This window comes from Trachurus trachurus, assembly GCF_905171665.1.
Source record: "Trachurus trachurus genome assembly, chromosome: 3".
NCBI classification, from domain to species: Eukaryota; Metazoa; Chordata; class Actinopteri; order Carangiformes; family Carangidae; genus Trachurus; species Trachurus trachurus.
In genome coordinates this window covers 9502541-9523225 of record NC_139893.1, presented here as the reverse complement: position 1 = coordinate 9523225, position 20685 = coordinate 9502541, and the positions used below count along the sequence as shown (strand labels likewise).

General features: G+C 43.8%; 1 protein-coding gene across 10 annotated transcripts in view; it reads right to left on the bottom strand.

Moving 5' to 3' along the window:
- Positions 1 to 20685, bottom strand: part of sox6 (SRY-box transcription factor 6) — a 137858-nt gene that overhangs the window by 79592 nt on the left and 37581 nt on the right. For 9 of the 10 annotated variants that reach the window (XM_083969215.1, XM_083969221.1, XM_083969213.1 and 6 more), the window contains 2 exons: positions 11129 to 11369; positions 7579 to 7789 (listed from right to left, as the gene is read on the bottom strand). In XM_083969215.1, the coding sequence (XP_083825341.1) occupies positions 7579 to 7789; positions 11129 to 11369 (452 nt within the window). Of the gene's footprint in view, positions 1 to 7578; positions 7790 to 11128; positions 11370 to 13321; positions 13460 to 20685 lie in introns of those variants that run through there. The other variant, XM_083969222.1, reaches the window with a different exon arrangement.

Below are 20685 nucleotides of genomic sequence, written 5' to 3'. Positions count from 1 at the left end.
CCACCCCCAAACAAATCCAAATTTCAAAGGAAAGCATGCAACATTGATTAAACTTTGATATGCAGTAGAAAATGTGGTATAGAGGCATATTAACCACTCATCTAGTGCAGACCTAAAAACTATAATGGCGGCACTGACGTTTGTAAAAGTGATTATCATCATTGGCGCTCGAGGCTTTGTGAGTGTAATAAAACACATTTCTACTCGTTTCTCCTGACATCCTCATCACATCTCCTGGCGCTTGTAATGTTATTGAACAAGGGGAAAGAGAAAGCATTGAGTGGGAGGAAACATCTGCTTCATCACAAATGATTAAAGAGTCTCTTTGTTCAAGAGGCAACACATCAAAGTTTGGTGTAAGACGTTCATGCTCGCTGTAAAGGAGGGGGGGGAAAACAATGCAAATATGTTAATAGGCTGCATCTACGCTGGTTGTCATGTTTGCCTTGTGTCAAGGCGGATCTCTTGGCTGGATGGCTGACGTACCTCTGACTTACAGAACAAGCCTGCAATGTGCTCTGAAATCATTAGCAGGCCACAGAGGCTGTCTGTGCCCAGGGTGTGAGTTACACTCGCACTATTTTGATCTTTGGTCAGATGACACCGGCTCTTTTGTCAAGTTATGTGTGGAGAATGCTTGGGAGCTGAATGCGACAGCTAGGACAGTGATACTGAGCTGGCACACAAGTCCCCCAGTGTAACCCTACTGCAGGCATTCACACACACACTCACACACACACACAGCAGGACACATGCGCCCTCCCTTTGCCCCCCATCCCATTGTGGAATAGCCCCTGTTCCTCTCATTTTTTGACTGCCTCAGCACCTCCTCCTCCACTCTGGTCATTGTAGGAGGTTTGTCTCTGTGTGTCCCCTCTTCATGTCCCTTACAGCTGAAGAACAACAAGGCCGATATTTCCCAAATCAATTGCGTTACAGCCCAATGACAAATATAGTAGCATTAATGGCTTCTGGCTTCTTGTGTGTCAGCGTTTCACCATCTCTGTGCCCCTCCAAATACTGCGCTGTCGCATAAAACAGTCAAGCCTTTACAAACTGCTTCTCACCCAATCACTCACACACACACAACACAGAGGTAAATCTATTGTTTTTATAACCACCAACAAAAAAAACAAAACAACAACAATATTTTGCACTCTCCAAATTGCTATTGCACAATCAACGCTCACTGAGAATATTTATATGCAGTTCATTTTAACCACAGTTGATCAGACATACCTACAGCTATAGCGTGCGGGGGTTTGTGAGCACGTCAGGACAAACAAGCCTCTGTGCTGTCCTGGCTGTGATTTGTCTCTCAGAGACACCCGTTTCCTCCTATCAAGGGGTTCCTGTGCAGCCAGTAAGCCAGGATCACAATGGGAGTTTTGTGCTGCATGGGTGCAGGGGGACACGCTCAACAGCTGAAACCCAGGAAGATGGCCCCTGGAATGCTCCACAGCAGTTGCTACTGTTGACTAATCGGAATATGAGAACTGGGGAAGGTGATCCTGAATGCAAAGAATTGCACATTGAAGAAGCAGCTGCTTGTTTTGTCATCTGAATGACCAAGACAGCAGAAAGGGTTCCCGTTTTGAAAGAGGCAACAAAATCTATATCTTAGCTTGTGTAAAGTGAAACCTGTGTCGGCCTCCCATCGTCCTATGGGGACGTGTCTGTGTTATGTGAGGGCTCTGTTTTGGAACAGATAGTAAATACATAATTCAGCAGTGGACCAGGCACTCTGGGCTCCCTGTTCCCCCTCACACAGCCACTCCATTTAGCCCTGGGCTCTGATTTCAGCCTGGCACCGGAGCAACTTTGTCACCAGAGAGTAAGACAGGGTCGGAGACAAAAAATCATAGTCGTAGAGGAAATATTGATCTGTTTCAGGTAAGGGTCACAGGATGGAGGGGCAAACATGGAAGATGGGGAGAGAAAAAAAAAGGGGAGTGGGAAAAAAAAGGGGGGCAAAGAAAAAAAACAGAGAACAAGGAAAAGGATGGGAAAGTGCGATTAGGGAGGAGTGAGGGGCAGGGAATCTTTTTTGTGAAAGTTCACATGTCAGGCTGGCAGGCTGCCCGCGGCATACAGCCGAAAAATCTATTTAACGTCTGCTTCACAGGGTGACAAGAGGGTTGATTGGCAGAGAGCAGAGAGCCGCTTTTGATCATGTGTCTTAACAAGCGATTCCAGCTCATGTCTCTTCAGCCTGAACAGATCTACATTACCTATTCAAACAAAAGTGACAGACCAGAGCACTGCTCCGCTGGGCTGGTGCACCACGCCACAGGCCAAGAGAGAACACACACACACACGAGAGAGTGTGTGCAGTTCACACACACACACAGAGGGAGAGGTAGCCCCCCCTGCACTGACACACTGTATAGTGTGCAAGCATTCACACACAAAGCTATATCGCCCATTTGATCAAATAGATTACTTGCATCAAGATAAGTAGCTCTCTCAAATCATCTTGACAGAATAAACAACAGATTATTAAAGGAAATGGGAACATGCCACACAGGAGGGACGGGTCTCGACTGATGTTTGGCCAGCGTGTCCTGCCAGGAGGGTCCCGGCCTTATAGGCTGTCCGATAGGATGCTGCTGCACTCGCAGTCGCAGGCAAGCATCGAGCTATGTGTGAAGAATGCCTCAAAATCGGCAACCAAGGCAACTGAATCTCCAACCCTCATTGCATATGCATAGAGTCAGAGGCTCATGCTCAGATCATTATAACAAAGATTCCTATTAATTAGGTGGGATAAAGCAGAACCAGATGACATGGCAGCTGGGATGAGAGGAGAGGGGAGAAGGGAGGGAACTAAAAGAGGAGGGGAGAAAGTGCATCAGTCTGTTTGGGGAGAGGGACGGGGTATTTTTCCAATATAAGGCATAATGTATACAGGGTTACATGTAATTCATCTTCAGAAAACCTTTCAGAAATATTTTAAATGCTACAATTAAACTAAATACATTTTCAAAAACATATCCTCTGTCGGTGCTGTGACTGAAGCACCTGCATCCAATTTCCAGTGAGCTCCAGCCGCACGGGTTGTGACACTGGCAGGGGACAGTGTTACAACAGAGTCAAGAGTTCATCAGTGCTAATCAGACCACAGGCTTAGAGCTGATCCTATTCTCTTCCAAAGCTTTCACCCATCCCTGAATCTCATTACATGGCCTGTTGTAATAGAGGATAATGACCTGGGGCTACACACACAATGCTGATCACTCCCCCACACTCAACCTACTGCACAGTCATTATACAGTGATAATACACAACCTTGCCAGGGGGATTACACTTACAAATAGAGAGGTGATGAAGGCACAGGGAGAGGAAGAGACATCTAAGTGGTAACACGGAAGCGCATACATACAGTACACACATATAACCCTATGCCCAGACACAATTAGTTCACAGCGGCAGGCCACGGTTTGCTGTGCTATTTTATGTCACAACCAATGGTTAGGTCACCTGCTGGTGTAACAGAATCATTAAATATCCTTCTACCTGAGATTAAAAAGGGGTTGCAGTTTGACTGAATAGTGGTATGGCTCCCCTTTGCTAAGCTAATTAGCCATGACTCTGTCAAAGGCTCCAGGTGTTGAATATTCTGCTTGAGCAGCTACTGAATCCACTCTAAAACAGCTGTAGTCTTAAGGAGGGGCATTCTCTCTCTCTGTATTTTAGTCTTAATAAATGTGACTTAGAAGGAGAGCTTTAACGTTGGAGATTGGATTATTGATATTTATAGATTAAAGCTATAGATTATCTGCGAACAGTCAGTTCAACAGCTGTGTCGAACGTCCTCTGACCACACCTGTTCGCGGATCGTTTGCAGCGCTGTTTTCTCAACAGCATCCTGGGAACCGAGCTGTGAATCTGGATACCATATAGGCAACAATAATAAACTGGCCATTTATAGTGAGCTGAGATGCTCTAACAATGTTATTTATTTATTTTTTTAAAGTTTGTTTCAGTCTATTCAGATTGTTACTTTACTCACTAGCACTAAAAGAGTGAATGAGGCTGTAGTGTCTGTTTCAGCATACCACTCAATAACACATAGATGATAAAATACATAACGGCATGTAATTCACTGCCGGTTGTACTGGCAAGGACTCAACAAGTAGATACTAAGCCCAGGAGAATCCCTAAAAGCCAAGACAGGAAGCTGACACCCAATTACTCGTCCTTGTCTTAGGGACGATCATAAAGACTAAACACACAAAGTATTTCTCTGTTGACTTGCACGGTATTGATTCATACTTTAGTGCATTATATTAAACTCTTCTAATTGCATGTGAATCAAATCAAGGTCACCTTGGCTTTTTATAATGGTGGCTGTTTTTCTTTTCCCCCTAATACTTTATACTGACATTTTTAACTCTTGACAAGTGCTGTCTGGAGCCTTATCCATAAATAATGCATTTACAATACCTAGTAAATAAACATGGGGCACAATCGTTAGCCCCGCTGGCAACTGGGCCTAATAGAGCTTTTACAGCAAAGGTGACTATTCAGCTAAATGCGGTGCTCGCTGCTGGGGGAACATTTTCATTCATTAGCACAGTCACAAGCACTTAAAGCACTTTAAGGACCAGAAATGGAGAGGAAGGGTGGAAGGATAGAGAGGGTGAAAGGGTACAACTATATAGAGCTGAAGGGACGGGGCAGTTTTAACCTACAATACCGTGCAGCACCTCTATTGTTATGGTGTTTAGAAAGCATCATGGCTAGTGCTTTAAACTGCATGGAAGAGTATTAGTAGAGGAAATAAGAATAATAATTTTTCCCACTTAGCTTTCCACATTCTTCCCATTTATTTTGCAATTTATTGTGCAAAACGTGTTCCACTGACCATTTGTTTGCCTCTGCACTTGAGGTCATGGCGTCTACCCTCAGTGCATCAGGACAATGAACTTTCTTGACCAGACAGGCAAAGCCAGAGAAGAATGGCAGCAGATGGTTGAGAGTCTCTGAGGACCCCAGTGATCCCGACCAGGCAGGCACCAAAGCAGCAGAATGAGACACAACAGTTGTCATGCTTATATTTAGCTCATCTGTTGCTTGTGCTACATTAGCGACATCATTAAGACAACAAATGGCTTCTCCAGCCTTCTTGTGTGTTCTTTAATAGGATAATCCTGCCCCCCTTTTTCAATTTCCAACTGCGTTTCACTCCGTAAACAAAGACATCAGGTTATGATTTGTCAAAGGTTTCTACAAGGTTTTCCTTTGGCGCTTTCTATAAGAGTCCCTCTCCCTCCATTTTACAGTAATCACTGATCATCACCACTGAGGTTTCCTCAAGTGCTCTCATGAACAGAGTATCTCTCCGTTCCCGCAGCTTGGGGACAGCACGCCGAACTTTGTGAGTCTCTTGTCTTCTGCTGTGTTCCCTGCTCAGAAACTAATTTCCTGCAACAAGGGAGTTTATTTTGGTGGCGATGATACACAGCGCATGAGGCAGACCAAGTCTCTATTATTAACAGGAGATTAAAACAGCTGTATGGCACTCTAAAGCACCCTCTCCTCCCTGCGCTAACATACGGCCCTGGATTACAAGCTGCACTTGACCATTTAAATTACTGCAACAACCAGCCTTCACCAGCTGGGGCTCATTACCATAACACCCACCGCTGCTACATAGAGCACTGCCCTGAAAATCAACCCCGCAAGAAAACGAGACACATATGAAATATATTCTTACCTCAGGGTAAAACAAAGATGTAACAGCTTTGCTTTTTTTTACTAACCAAAATTTGTCCTGTAAGGTGCTGTGAGCAGCCAGATAAGCTAAGCCCAATGGCAACACTGCTGCTGCACGTCCCTATAATATTTATGTCTATTGGCCGTTGGTGTGGAAGAAAACCAGAGCATTCAGGAGAAAATGTTATGAATCTGGGGAAAGTATGAAAACTCCTGACAAAGGCCAATGTTTCATATATTTTTGGTAAATCAGTGATCATGAAATACTATAAAAGGTATTGATTACAGAATAAATAGGCTCAATGGGCACAAATGGTAAACCTAGAATCACCTCTTTGTGCTTGTACTATATCTTTGCCAACCACCCAAGTTGCCGAAAACATGGCCACCTCTCTCTTTCCTGCGCCACAGCATTAAATAATGGCCAGAAGAACATGATGTCACTGAGGGTGACTTCTCATTCAAAATGTCATAAATTCTTCACTTAATCCTGTAATACACATGTGAAATTGTGTCATAGCTTATGAATTTGTGGGTTATAGCTAAAAATTGTGCTTTGTGAGGTCACAGCGACCACAAAGTTTGACTATTAACCATCAAATTCTTTCAAATTCAACCTGAATGTCTGTGCAGAATTTGAAGAAATTCCATCAGGGTGCATGTACACCAGAATGTTTTGTGCGATTAATGTCTCAAATACATTTTTGGCATTTATTGATCATTTTGATGCAACTTGATCATCTAAACTTTTCACTTTTGTCAATGATCTCTGTTTTATTGGTGTTCAGATAAATAAGGACTGATTGTTCTGTTTTTATCATCTCACAGCAACACCACACACAAAATACTCACTCCCCATATCACCATGTGGCTAAATTATTATTATCTGCTGAGAGGCCTGAGATGCTCTGATACAAAGATCACCAAACGAACACTTAAAAAAGAAGTGGGGAATTATTTTTAGGCTAACAGAGGTCTAATTTATTCGTCTGATGAAGTGCTTAAGCTAAGAGCTCCCCAGACACTAAATGAGACACATGCATTCCCAAGGGGGTTTAACATTTGATTGGATGTAGTTATATTACTACAGCCCTAATTAAGAAGGGGGATGTGTTTCAGCAGCTCTTTCAAATATTTGTTTTTCCACCATACTCTTGATAGACTGCAGGCTGTGGGAGGGAGAGCCGAGCTGGGTGAAACGGGGTGCAGATATGACAGAGACCTAACTGTCTTATCACAGGAAAAGCTTTTTTCTTTTTCTTTTTTTCCTGTTGGGAATAGTGAGGAAATAAAAACTCTGAACTGTTGTCACTGAATCAAGTGAGATGAATTAATTATAAACACAAAGGTAAAAAAAAAATCTTGGAGAAGGTTGTTTGTGGGTTGCAGACTTTGATGAACAACTGTGCAGAGTGAAAAGTGCTCTGTGTGTAGCAAAATAAAGAGAGGTAATGTTCCTGGCATCAGGTCAGGACTATGAGTTTTATAGTCAAGGAGTTTGGCTTGGCATCGAAAGAAGACCACACTTATGCTGAGGTGCACTGCCACACAGTCTTTGTCACATTGGATGAGGTTCAGAACAAACTGGAAACACTGTAACGTCAGAATTCCCAGCTTGTGTGTATGTGTGTGTATGTGTGTGTGTGTGTGTTCCCACATGAGCGTATAAGGCGGAGAGATACAAGAGAAAAGAGGTGGACGGTCAGGAAATTATAAAAAGAAAGAGGGAAAAATCTATGATCGGGTGCACGTAGGAGGAAAAAGGGAGTCCTACACCCCAAACACACACACAGAAACACACACACACACACACACACACACACACACACAGACACAGAAACAGACACACACAGGCCGTACCGTCTTGCTCTGTCTTTGTCATCTCCTCCAGCTTCTTCTGCTTCAGCGTGTCCACTACATCTGCCAGGCTTCCTTTGCGGCGCTCCGGTGTTCCAAACGCTGATCCGCTCAGCAGGTCGCTTCGCTCCCGGGCCCCCTCCTCCGGCTTGTGTGGGGAAGTCGAATTGTTCCGGAAGGAGTAGAGGGAACATACTTTATTGCTGTCAGATTCCTGTAAGACAAACAAAAGTTGGAAGGGGAGGGGAGCAGGGGGTGACAACAAGGGATGGGATTTGTATTAGATGATGACGGTGTTGCCGTGGCTCTGTCAGGGCTCCATTGAGCTTTTTGACAGGTTTTCATTCAAATGCAGTGATTGCCAGGTGTTTGCAGCTCAGGGGGCGATTTGGCCATATCAAATGGCTCCTCTCTGGCTTTCATACAGAGCTTCTTCAACAGAGCTAGCTGTGCCGGTAAATGAGATATGACAAGTGAAAAATTGAGATGAAATGATGAGGTATACTTTCATTGGGCATATCCATAATGTGCCCAGGCTTTACTTTTCATCTGCATAGACTACACAGAGAAACCTCCCAACTGTAATTTTTCAAATTGCTTTTGAGTGTGCATTTGTGTTAGGGTGACTGCTGTGTAATTTGTTCATTTTCTACCGGAGACCTATTCTCAGCTGAGTGCCTTGAGCCATCGTACATCTGTGTCCTGTCTCAAGCTGTTGTTGTTTTTCAGTCCCACCTCTGTATGGTTTAGTATTTAACTAAGGGGTCCTGTCTCTGACTGACTGGCTGAGTGCTCCCTGTGCACAAACAGAGACATGAAGGAAATGGGGAGAAGAATGGGAGCGAGCTTGAGAGAGAGAGAGAGAGAGAGAGAGGAGGGGAGAGGAGAGGAGAGGAGGGGGGAAAGAAAACTCTGCACATGGGAGTATACAGTCAGCACACATGCACCACGGTTGAGGGTTGTGTCTGACAGAAGGTGGTGTTAATTATGGTTTTTGGAGTCTGAGAATGCAGAAAAGTAGCTCGGCAGCCAGAAGTTTGCAGCCTGTTTCCCAACGAGGGAACAGTTAGTTCTGATTTAAGCCCTGGCCCTGGTAGCGCAGAGAATAAACATGACACACATCTGTATCCAAGACAAACTGTGCACACCTATCGTGGAAGAGTGAGCTTTAATCAACAGCAGGGCGATAAAGCAGGGTTAAACGATACGACCGCGCCTGGAGCCACTGACAATCCTAAATTAAAAAAAAAAAAAAAAAAAAGGCAAGAATGCGGTAAACTGAGCAGGAATGTTGACGGTGCCAGTTTCTCATCCCTGCGTGGCATGTCGAGCCTCAGGCAGAGTTGCATCGGTGTGTGTGTATGTGTGTGTGTGTAGGACGGTCTGGTACCAAGCGCCAGGGTGGCACGACCGACCCACCTCCTACTCCGCACCTCCCAGCCCCTGTGTTGGATGATTATGCAGTGTGGCAGAGACAGTGGAGAGTGCTTGAGGGGAGTGGAGCAGTGCTGGGTTAATCAGCTGGCGCGGGTTCAGGGCACAGCCCACACAGACGCATGGCACAGCAGTGGAGTCAGGTAATCAGCAAAGGCAACACTCTCATTCCTTTCGCCTTATGCCTTTCCCTTTTCTTCTCTCTATCTCTCCCCATCCTCCTCCATTTTACCTTTCCTCTCTGTCTCTCTCTCTCTTTTTTTTGCTCATTTTCTCTTTTTACTCTCTTTGTGTGACCTTCTTCTCACTTACTCTTTTAACCCATCATTCCTTTTAGGTAACTTCTTAACATAAATCCAAGCTGAAACATTTACACTCCTCACAGTGTAATATATCAGCTGAGACTCTCGTTCTAACACAAGATCAAGGCTATAGGAGGCGATAATATAGAGATGCTCATTCATCCAACCGTTGACATTTAGAATAGTCATCATTCACCCATTTATGATGAGATGTACTCAAATCTGTTGTCAGACTTGTGTAAGCCTTTCATATTTCTTGAGGTTAATTTGATGGCTGCTGGCCTGGTTTATCTCCGTGAAAGATCTACTTTAAAAAGATCACATTTCGACCTACAGCTTCTTTGAAGGTGTTGTCGACTCTGAGCTACTATAAGGTAATCAGTTACATGAGTTTTCTTTTCTATGATAATGTAGAATAACCTTTGCGGATGATTTTCTCAAGATGTTATGGTATAATGTGCAATAGAAATTACAACTGCAGTTAATATCAGAATTTTATCAACTGTGACAATGTGTGTGTGTGCTCCTCAAACGCCTTTTTTTTTATTTATTTACTGTATCTACTGTCTGTTTATCATATTGGTTGGTATTCATAAAGTTTCCTGTGATTTTCAAACTTGCTAAAATCACATTATTGACATCCCGAAATGTGCCGCAGATGTGGATAACACCTGAGCAGTCCTTTGCTTCTCAATGACCTGCACTGTCACACCCCAGCTTCACGAGGAGCAGTCTGCTACAGAGCCTATTCATGTGTGTGTTTGTGTGTGTGTGTGTGTGTGTGTGTGTGTGAGTGTGTGTTGCTGCAGTGCTGAGGTGTTGAGGCTCTCAGTGGCCAACTGCAGAGATACTTCAGAGGCCCTCTGGGTCTCTTTACCTCAGACCCGTCTGTCACAGACAACCACCTGCATGCCATGTCTATAGCTCACAAGTGCCTGCGCTCTTCTTCACTCCGCTCACATCAAAGCAGCTCCGCGCTTAGAATGTGCGGCGCCTCGGTCTGGCTGCAGATACAGCGCACACACAAGCAAGAAGACGAAGAAGAAGAAAAACAACAACACATGCACCGAGGACAAGACCTGCTTCTCTAATAGCAACAGCTCATAGTGCAAGGCTGCATTCCCCTCCATCGGCCATGATGCTATTTCATGTGGCATTACTGAAGGGAGAGTGAGAGGTCCTCTGTTGAACCTAATAATAGCTGACTGCTGTAGTGTTGTGCCTATTTGGAGACCCCCGAATCACAGAGGTTTCACAGCATTATGGAACCATGGGGCTGGGGCTATAAGGATGTAGTATTGGCTGAGCGTCTTTGTACAAGGCGGAAACAATGAAAGCCTGCTGGGCCTGGATCTGGAGGACCCGAGGGAGGACAGTAGGACGCTAGCGCACTCGAACATTTGAAACTGTCCTGCTTTATGAGACTTTCTTTAACTGCTCCCAGTTTTCTTTTCTTCCATCGCTACCGCAGAGGAATCACATGAGTAAGAAAAGGATTTATAGTTTAAACAGAGCACTTTTGGCAAAGTTTAGCAATAACTTTACTTCCAAATGGAAATCATTCAGTGATACCTGAATGCTATACTTATCTCTATTACCTCTCTATGGAGTCTGTGAATTAAATCAGATCCAGGTTTCATCTCAGTTTGCTCTGAATGGAAACTCATAGTGGTTTACATTTGAAATTTGGGTTGTCAAATCAATTTTGTAAGGTTATTCACTCTCGCCCCACCAATCTAATGGCAATATAGTGGTTCTTGTAAATGGAAAATGGACCAAATATGAAAAAAAAACAAGAAGTATTCAACGTGTCTCACCATGCGCTGTTGGGCTGACACCAGACTGTCCCAGTCGCTCTCGGGCGGTACGCTGCTGAGCGGCTGCATTTCGTCGGGATGGGCTTTTCCGTGGAGCAGGCTGTGGAGGGGCAGCTGTGGTGTACCGTGGGCCTCGGCGCTCTCCTCCTTCTCCCAAGACAAGTGCTCCTGACTCATGGCATCATCCCCATCAACCACGGATGCAAAAGGAGACGTGGCTTGCTTGGAAGACATGACTCTGCTGTGAGGGAAGAAATAAAAGAATAGAGTCAAAAAAAAAGAATGATCTCATAAGGATCATCATCAGCAATATGTGGAAACGCATCACTGTTTCCTTGACTTGACTGTCTGGAGAGTCCATTCAAGGGATTGCACATGGCTTTAACGTGGGTTATAATTAGAGCACCTGAGCAGATAATAGTACTGAATGGACTAAATGCTTGATACTGGAGTTTGGAATAGGACGTGAGGTCTGTAATCCTTTGTCTAACGCAGATGGATGGCTTGATCTAGGGCTGGAACTGTGCCTGCTTGGGTCCTGGCCCAAACCTCAAGACAGTTAGTCAGGCAGTAGGTCAGCCAGGCAGTGGAGCTACCATCCAGATAAAAAAAACAAAAAAAAACAAACAAACTCACAAATAAGTTAACTCCTCGCACACAGAGATTTTCTTTTTCTATTTGCCAAGCTCTCTGAATAATTTCCTTTATTTCTCATATTGATTTATCTTGGTTTTGTCCTTCAAGCATCAAGCAATAATTTCACTTCAAAGCAACCAAACACATATCAAAACTGGCCTCGATTCCTTTTGTTTCCACTCATCAAATTAGGAAATAATTAATATTTTTTGCTGTGACACTGCTCCCCAAGGCCAACCAATCCCACTTGAGCAGTTTAAATCAATCAAAAGCTAACAGTGGAGGACTACATTCACAAATCTGTCACATTTTTTATGAATAATACAGTGAGTAAAAGGAGTGTACTTGACATACAGTATCAGGTGCAAAAGAAACTTGTATTAATTCTAATTTCGTGTTTTTTTTTCCCCTACCTTTTACAACCCAACTCTTTATTGGGTGCTGAATTTATATAACCAATTCTGCCTTTTCTCACAATTAATGAGGCTGCACTCATGCTGTGTGCTACAATGAATGAAATTAAACACTGTGCCAGCAAATCTAATTATGCATTTGGTATTAAATTAAAAAGGGGATAATATGGCCTTCCTACGGATGTGAAGAGGAGAGAGGGAGCTGGAGCATATTTAACTCTTAATCTGCTTTTCCCTTAGCTCTTGTTCTGCTTATTTTCCCCCAACTACAGGACTTTGACCATTACAACTAGAATGTGATTACTTAGGGCTTGATCTTATCTGGAGGATGAGTCTATGTCTGTGTTTCTCTGTGTGACGGAGAGAGTGAGAGAGAGAGGAAGAGAGGAAGAGGAAAGACAAATTGGGGGTGGGGTGAAGGTATGAGTGTGTTTCTATGTGACAAAATGCTCGGGGTACTTCTTGTAATACATTTCATCACTGATCACCATCTGCCCCGTTCTCCTGCTCTATCCGCAGGGGTCAGTGTGACAGCACTTTAGTTGCACCCTCAGCTTGCCTGGGGGGGTGAGGGGGGGTTGAGAGGAGGGGACTCTCAAGGTTGAGGCAGGCTGTGGTGCGACTGTGTCCTTGCACTTTCTGCTGGCAGACGAGCATTGAGAGATAGGCAATGATATCCTCCATTTAAGAAAAGACTTTATGAACAAGGTCTAATAGTTCTTGGTCTTACTCAAGGAAATCCATCAAGTGAGGGGCATTGTCCCTGTGCAGACACTGTTAAATTGTTATTGTCTGTGAATGTTTGCGTGGTGTGATTTTTTATATAGCGACTTTTGGAAATAAAGGCAAGTTGATTGAGTGGCCTTAAAAAAAGTGTAAAAAGGATCATTGAAAATGAAAAAAAAAACAGAAAATGCAATAAATTCAAAAAGGTTCAAACATAATGTAAGATGCAAAGATGCAAAGAATTGTAAGTGCAATTACGATTCCATAATAAATAGCAGGAAGGTTTTTAATCTTGATTTAGAATAGCTGGAGCAGACCTGAGACCTTGTGGCCGTTTATTCTAGATATGTCACACAGATAAATTAAAGGCAGTGACACTGTGTTTTGTTTAAAAACTGAAAACGGTAAGCAGACAAACCTCAGAGGAGTTGAGAAGTCTGGAGGGAGTTAGTGCCGACGCAGATCAGACATAATTCAACACTGAAGTATTATTCAGAAATGTTCACTCCAGATACAATAGTCTCTTTTGCCTTACCGCACTTTCACTGCCTCTCAGTCTCTGACACACACACACACACACACACACACACACACACACACACACACACACACTGGCACATACTCACAGATCAGCATGGGCAGTGAAGGCTGACCTAAACAATGGTAGCCAAAGTTAATCTCATGTGTCTCAGCAGCTGTACAAACAAAGCCAGTAAGTCAGGTAGATGTCAGGGCACACTGTGAGACCCGTGCCTGCCTGACTGCCTGACTGCCTGTCTGTCCACCTGTCTGTCAGCCAGCCTCCACCCCCCCCCCCCGTCTGTTATAGCCTCCGTGCCTGGATGTGTTACCCAATGTGTCTTTTAGTGGCTCAGCCCTCACTGTTAATCAGCCATTAAATTGTTTCCTGTAATTATATCAAACAGAAAGCAATCTCAAAATTGGGCGCTGTTAATTGAAAATCAAAAGTCAGAGCAAAGTTCAGTTCATGCATGTAATGGTAAGTAGAGGGGGCAGCAGCGGGATGTGTGTGTGTGTGTGTGTGTGTGTGTGTGTAGTTAATACAGGTCGAGTGCTTCGACTCCTTTTTTTTTTTTTTTTTTAATAATAATTTTTTATTCATGTACCCAAAAAGCCCGAGCACTGAGTACAACAAGCGCCTCGTCCTCAGTGGAGTGTGAGAGTGAAACAAAGCACTACGTTTGTCCAACACAGTAAATCAAGGGGTATTATTTTACCCCTAAAATATTCAGTCTCTCAGGCACTTTTACTTTGGTCTCCAGCCATCAGTCAAACTGCTGAGGCGTGAGTGAGAGAAGGGGATAGAGGAAGAGAAAAGGAGAGAGGGAGCGATGGAGACTCCATCCTCCTGTAACATGTGTCTACAGCAATCTTGTTAAAGAATGCAACAGATCTGCGGCAGGCTCAATAACAGTATTTGTCAGCAGGAGTTAATAATTTATTAGCAGTGCTGGGAGGGCTGCGCTCAGGCAGCTAAAGAGTGCGGAGAACCCCCTCTGCCCCACCCCCCACCTCTGACAAGCCCCATACAATACTACCTCAATTTATTGAAAGGGAAATGGAGAAGTGCAGCAATAATTCTCTGAAAATATCTGAGGGCAACCATACGGTATTTTATTCCTCATATTCTGAGCAGGGATCACACAGCGCTGAGATCTAAAGGGGGTTTGTGCGCAATAGATCAGCACAGACACAACAAAGGCATTTGATGAGGAGCAAAATACATAGAAGAAATCAGTTTGAATGTGGGTGCGTGTAGAATCTGATCATATTTACTGATAGAGTAACGCTGCTGCTGCTGCTGCTGCTGCTGCTGCTGCTCACAGCCCCGGCCTCCGTGCTCTCAAAATAAAATCTGCAGAACAGCAGCCACGGTGTGTTCTGCTGCTGTTGAAATAACTTTACACACATTAATAATTGAATCAGTTTTCTCTGGAAAACAAGAACCAAAAATGTTGCTTTTTACATACTAAACAGTGGAAAAAACTGAAGAGGTATAGCTAAGCTTCATAACCCCAGGACTCTAGCTGCTCCTCCCTCATGCTTGATTACACAATAACAATAGACAACTGACAAACCAGAGTAATCAATAAGTGCAAGAAACGCTGCTTTCCTGCCCACTTTCTCAAAGACAAAGCCCCAGTGGCTGACTGAAGACGCGAGGCAGAGACGAGGCAGGGTCAGTCGGAGAAGAGAACTGCTCTATATATAGCTGACAATATTGCACACATTTGAAGGATTAAGACTTAAGTTCTCCAGCCGTGGGCTCATGTGGCCTGGAATGCTTTGAGTCATGAATTGTTCCCTGCGATAATGTTTCCTCATCGTGCAAAACAACCTCTGCTTAATTGGTGAGTATTAGAGGAGCGTTGTGCGCTGCTCATCTTAGGGGTCTTGTGACTGCGGGACCATATGTCCTCAGCTATCCCATTTCCTCTTTCATCATAAAAGGGTCTGACTGACTTTCACCCACTGTATCTGCTCTGTCACACTGTTTACCTTTTATAGACAATGGTGATATGTAACTCCACACCGCCACCCCACCCCCCCTTTCCAAGCCACTCCACTCCACCCCACCCCACCCCACCCACATGCCCACTTGTCTGGCTGCTGACGTCTTGCACCTTCAAGTTCCAACAGGGGAGAGCATATTACACCCTCTTTCTTCACTTGTAACCAGCAGACAAAAGAGAGAAAATCATATGAATTATTAACAAATAGGAAGGTTTTGGGGTTTGTTTTTTTTTCTTTAAAGAATTCGCAGGCAATGACAGATGAGGCGCTTTAACTTTCCGTGTGCAACGCTGTGTTCCCATGCACAGCATACATGCACGGGGAAGGCTCATATTCAAACATTAACTATAAAAGAATAAGAGAGACAACTGGAAGAGGTACAGCGTGTGCTACTACTTAAATTCCACCTTTCACCAGGAATAGAAAAGAAAGGGGCAAATTAACAGAAGTGCTTTGACTGTTCTGTCATTCTGTTAAGAAACAAAGAATTTGCTTAATTGAATCATTTTCAAAACAATGGCAACAAGCTAAAAAAAAAAATCATTTGTAATCATTAGTAGTAATCTTTTAAAGTGAGGGGGAATTAGACAGAGAATAGTTTGGGAGTTGTAAATCGTGTGTGCGTATGTGTGTGAGAGAGAGAGAGAAAGAGAGAGAGAAAATCATCTGTGTGTTGTTTCCCTTCAGGGGTTCCTCCTGTTCTAACAGGTGTCGTGGTAGGGTTCCTCTGGGTTCTTCACCTGCCATAATGAGATATTACTACCTGACAGCTCCCAGCTGGAGGAGCATTGACACGGAATCCACCGTTTAGCACAATTAAATTATCACCCTCCATTGTGATTGTGCCATGCTGTGCAGCAGCCAGGTTTCTGGATACATAATCAACTCGTAATACGGGCTGTATACTGCACACAGTTGGTCTCTTTTTCACTCGCACACACACATACACACTCACACACTCACACACCGGATAATTCCTGCAGATTTAAAAACAGGTAAATCTGAAAAACAGATTGCTACGACTAATTTTTTCCCTCCTTTTTGTCAGTTTGAGTCAGTGATGCATAAATTGATTTAAATCTCTTAATCCTCAGACGACAAAGTAATTACAGATAATGATATTAAAATATAGTAAATGGTTGGGAAAATACAGATTTTTTCCAACACGGTAACCTGCTGTACAGTGACTGGAGAGTGGGCTAAATGAATTTGTTTAAATTGTTCCTCCATTATTGTTGACCTTCCCCTGCAAAAAAAGTCAACTCAATTACGGCAGCACTTCATCCTCACTTCATCCTCTCTCCTGATGCCTTCTCTATTAGAAACTGCCACAGTTACCACCAGCTAAAACCCACACTCAACTGATAGCCACCCAGAGCAAATTAAGCAAGCCACCTGAAGTGCACACTTTACATATTGAGCAGAGCATTGATAATTACTTTGCAGGGTAAATTATTTGCAATAATATGCTACTAGAAGAACTGCCTTGTATCTCACTTTAAACACTTGTGCAGCTGCCATGACAGCATGGTTGGTGTCCTTGCCCCCCACGCAAGGCAAAGGCAGATGCAGGTGTGAGAGCGCTTAAGTGTCCCTGTCTGTCTACTCAGGAAGGGTCGATGAGCACTCACACTCTGAATCCCTCGTTTCCCCCTCCTCCTCTACCTCCTCCCTCTCCTCCTCCTCCTCCTCCTCCTCCTTTGGTCCCCTGTGCCATTGGCCCTTTTCCTGATCCCAGGACACAAGCTCAGAGCTGGATGGCATAACAACCTCTCAGTTCCCCAGGACACACACAAGTTCACTCATGCGAATGCTTTCACAAACGAAGGATGGCCGTCCAAAAAAATTCACTACTGGTCCTTTTTTCCTCCTCTTCTTCTTCTTTTTTCTGGACATGCATCATACTTTAACTTTAACTAGAAGAAGGAGAGCGCCCTGGATGTTGTGAGTCAGACTTTCAGAGAAACACCAGAGAAGACGCTAACAGCAGTGGGACAATGACTTCAGCAGTGTCCTTCACCAGCCAAAACTGTTCCTCTGTCTGAGAGCGGAAAAAAAAAAAAAATACTGAGACAAGAAAAGCTACTTGTTGTTTTATGCCTTCTCTTTTTTCTCTTTTACTTTCTCTTTTTCTCTCGGCCTGCTGGGGGATGGAGTTCCCAAAGAGCCCTCTGTTGCTGCTGCTGCACTTAAGCAAACCTCACAGCGAGTCAAGCCATCAACCAACACAACCCTATTTGCTGAGCAACAGTAGAGCTTTGTGGCTTGCCTCATAGTTGACAGTAAGTTATGAGCCCTTTGTGAGCAGGAGAAGGAAAACAGAGATCGGAATTTGGCAGGAACAATAATACAGAATTCTCCTGTTCATGGAACCTGAAATTTTCATGGAAACAATTGAGCATTGTTGAAGGAAAGAAAAGCAACGGTGACAGATGAAATATAGAGTGGGGCCCCCTTTTTGTAAGACAGTAAACAAAGCGCCATTCAGGCCAGGTCCATTCTGTCATTTATAAAGATAACTTCTTCTGTGCACTGGAGAGTTTGCAGCAAATGGCTGCACTTCAACAAATCGAGTGTAACATCTCTCACAGTTGCCAGAAAAGTGAGTTGAGGAGCTAGCTTTGGGGTGCCAAACAGAAGTGAAGGGACGCATCCCAAGTTACCAAAGAGATGCACAATAAGTCTATAGGGAGCATAGAAATCTCAATGGAGAGGGGAATTTAAAAAGAAGAAAGCAAAGGCCTCTGAGTAGAAAAATTAAAAAAGCACCACAATCTTCGCCTTTTGTCCGAAAACTCGGGGGGAAAAATAGCGTTTGAAGGAGCAGTTTTGCGGAGAGCAGGAAAAGCATGGGTATTGGTGACTCTGAATGGTTTATGAAAGTGGGGGGCGAGTTATTGTAGTGTATGGCAGGGGAACTATGGGCCTCAGTCTTTGGTCTTGCCACCATGAGGTCATCATTGGCAACCTCAGTGCCCAGCAGCCCTGGAGTTGGTACAACCGCCGTTGGTTTGGACATCTGGAATGTCGACACACAGTGGCCCACTTTCTCTGTCACTATCCTTGTTCGTCTCTCTCTTTTTTTTCTTCTTCTTTTTTTTTTTTTTTTCCTAATGCAGAACGCTTCACAAGTCCTGGTCACCAAATTGACAAATTTGCAGTGTCCACAGAAAAGAAAAGCAGTTTTGTTCCTTTTCATTCTCATCTCATAAATAGATTTCTGCAGCTTGAGAGGGGAAAAAATGAGGAAATTACCTTCAACACTGTTGTAATTAAGCTGCTCTATTCTTATTCTACAGGCTGGAGGGACAACAGCTCATTAGCTACAGTTAGACCCACCTCTACTCCTTTAGTCCCTTTTTCCTCCTTTCTGCTATTCTTTTTCTCTTTCTGAATAAATTAATGGTATTCACTGGGCACTCTCACACAAGGGAAGGCACACAAATGTGTCTCCCCTTGTGACAACTGCACTTCTTTTCCCTCTTTGTCTTTGGGCCCTTGTGTGTTTTTTAAGGACTGTGAGAAGAAGGGCTAGGATAGAATTGGGGAGGGGAGAGAGTAGCCAAGTTTCATGTGACACGTCAATTGGAAAATCAAAACAGGGGTAGTTCATTTGCTCCACCCAGATGAGGCCATCTAGCCGAGCCATGATGAATAGGGGTCAGGCAAGCCACACCTCAAAGATTTATGATTAAGGCTTATTATGTTGGGAAACTGACATTGATTGCTGATTTAAACCACTGAAACCAATTAATTTGCCAGTGCTGAATAGAAAGCTTGGTCAACAGTGTGTGTCATTCTGACAGGTTAGACGGGAAGAAGCCGAGCAAAAGTGAAGGACTAAATGAACGGCTGGCACCCAGCTCTGTTTGGAGGTGGTTAAAAGTTACCGTGAGTGATTGACAGCTGATACAGAAAAAAAAGAGAGAGAGACGGGAGAAAAATGAAATCTGAGGAGCAAAACCAGAAGCCCTAGCCACTGATCTGAGTAATTGCCCAAAAATTTGATTCACGGAAGACATGTACAAGCGGCTGTTTTAGCAATGCTAAGATGGTTTCATTCATGGGCTGGCACTGAGAGAACCTGAGTAAATGAATGCGAAACATAGCCCTAATAAAATCAGAGGGCTGACAGACATGGTTGAACAGAGAACGGTGCTGTTTTTCCACTCCAGAGTAGCCGGCTCTGTAGTGGATTAGATGCTGACTGAAACACAAAATGCCTCAGCAGTCTGCTGATAACCATGTGTCCGACCACTTATACTGTGCTTCAGCTCGTCCCTGCATTTGTCCAGAGACATGCATAAGCAGGCGCAGGAGCCACGATCTATTATCCAAGCGATTCTTGTGCTGAGTTCACAACAAATGCCACATTACGCTCGGTTGCATGTTATTTTTCTCTGCGGTAGTCGGCGGAAGCGTGTGTTTACTGATACCTTTTCCTCTGAGCCGGTTTCTCCCTTTATTCTTTAGCTGGCGCACTGAGAAGACACATGCATCATGACAGTGCTTCAAAATGAAATCATTAACTAAATTGCTTTCTTAAAAAGCCACAAGTGTGCGGCAGGATTTGTGTGTGTGTGTGTGTGTGTGTGTGTGTGTTTGGCTGTAGGCCATGGGCCTCTGGTTCCCAGGCAGCCTCTGCCCCGGCTCTGTTGTGGTTCCCTGCCACCACACTCATTATGCTCAGCCTCAGCACAGCACGGTGCAGGGCTGCGGCTCGCCTCGCCTCACTCACTGGGCTAGTAGGAAATAATCTGGTAATCTCAAACTACTCCTCCATTTCAGCTGGGGCCCCATTCACACAAAGAGACCCTTTGTCCCGAAACATTTATGACCACCCTTTGGATCTCAATCAGGAAATCAATCAAAAACACATTAAACAAATATGGTTTTATATTTGATGTTAAAAACCGATCTACAGTTTTATACTCCTGTGGTATCAAACGACTGTTCCTGCTGTGACATTTCATAATTAATGGAAAAATATGCATAACAGCTTTAAATATTTATGAACATAATGTGAAGATACATTAAAAAAAGAAATACTGTTTGTGAACGCTGCCCACAGAAACACACCTAGATGAGTGCACACAGACATTATGTAACAAAAAAACAAACAAAAGGAGAAAAAAAAAATCTGGAAACAACTTTCTGGAAACTTTAAAAAATGCGTCTGAGATAGATTTCAGTAAATAACGCAAACAGAATGGAAGGCAAACAGGGAGTGAAGGCCAGACAAATATT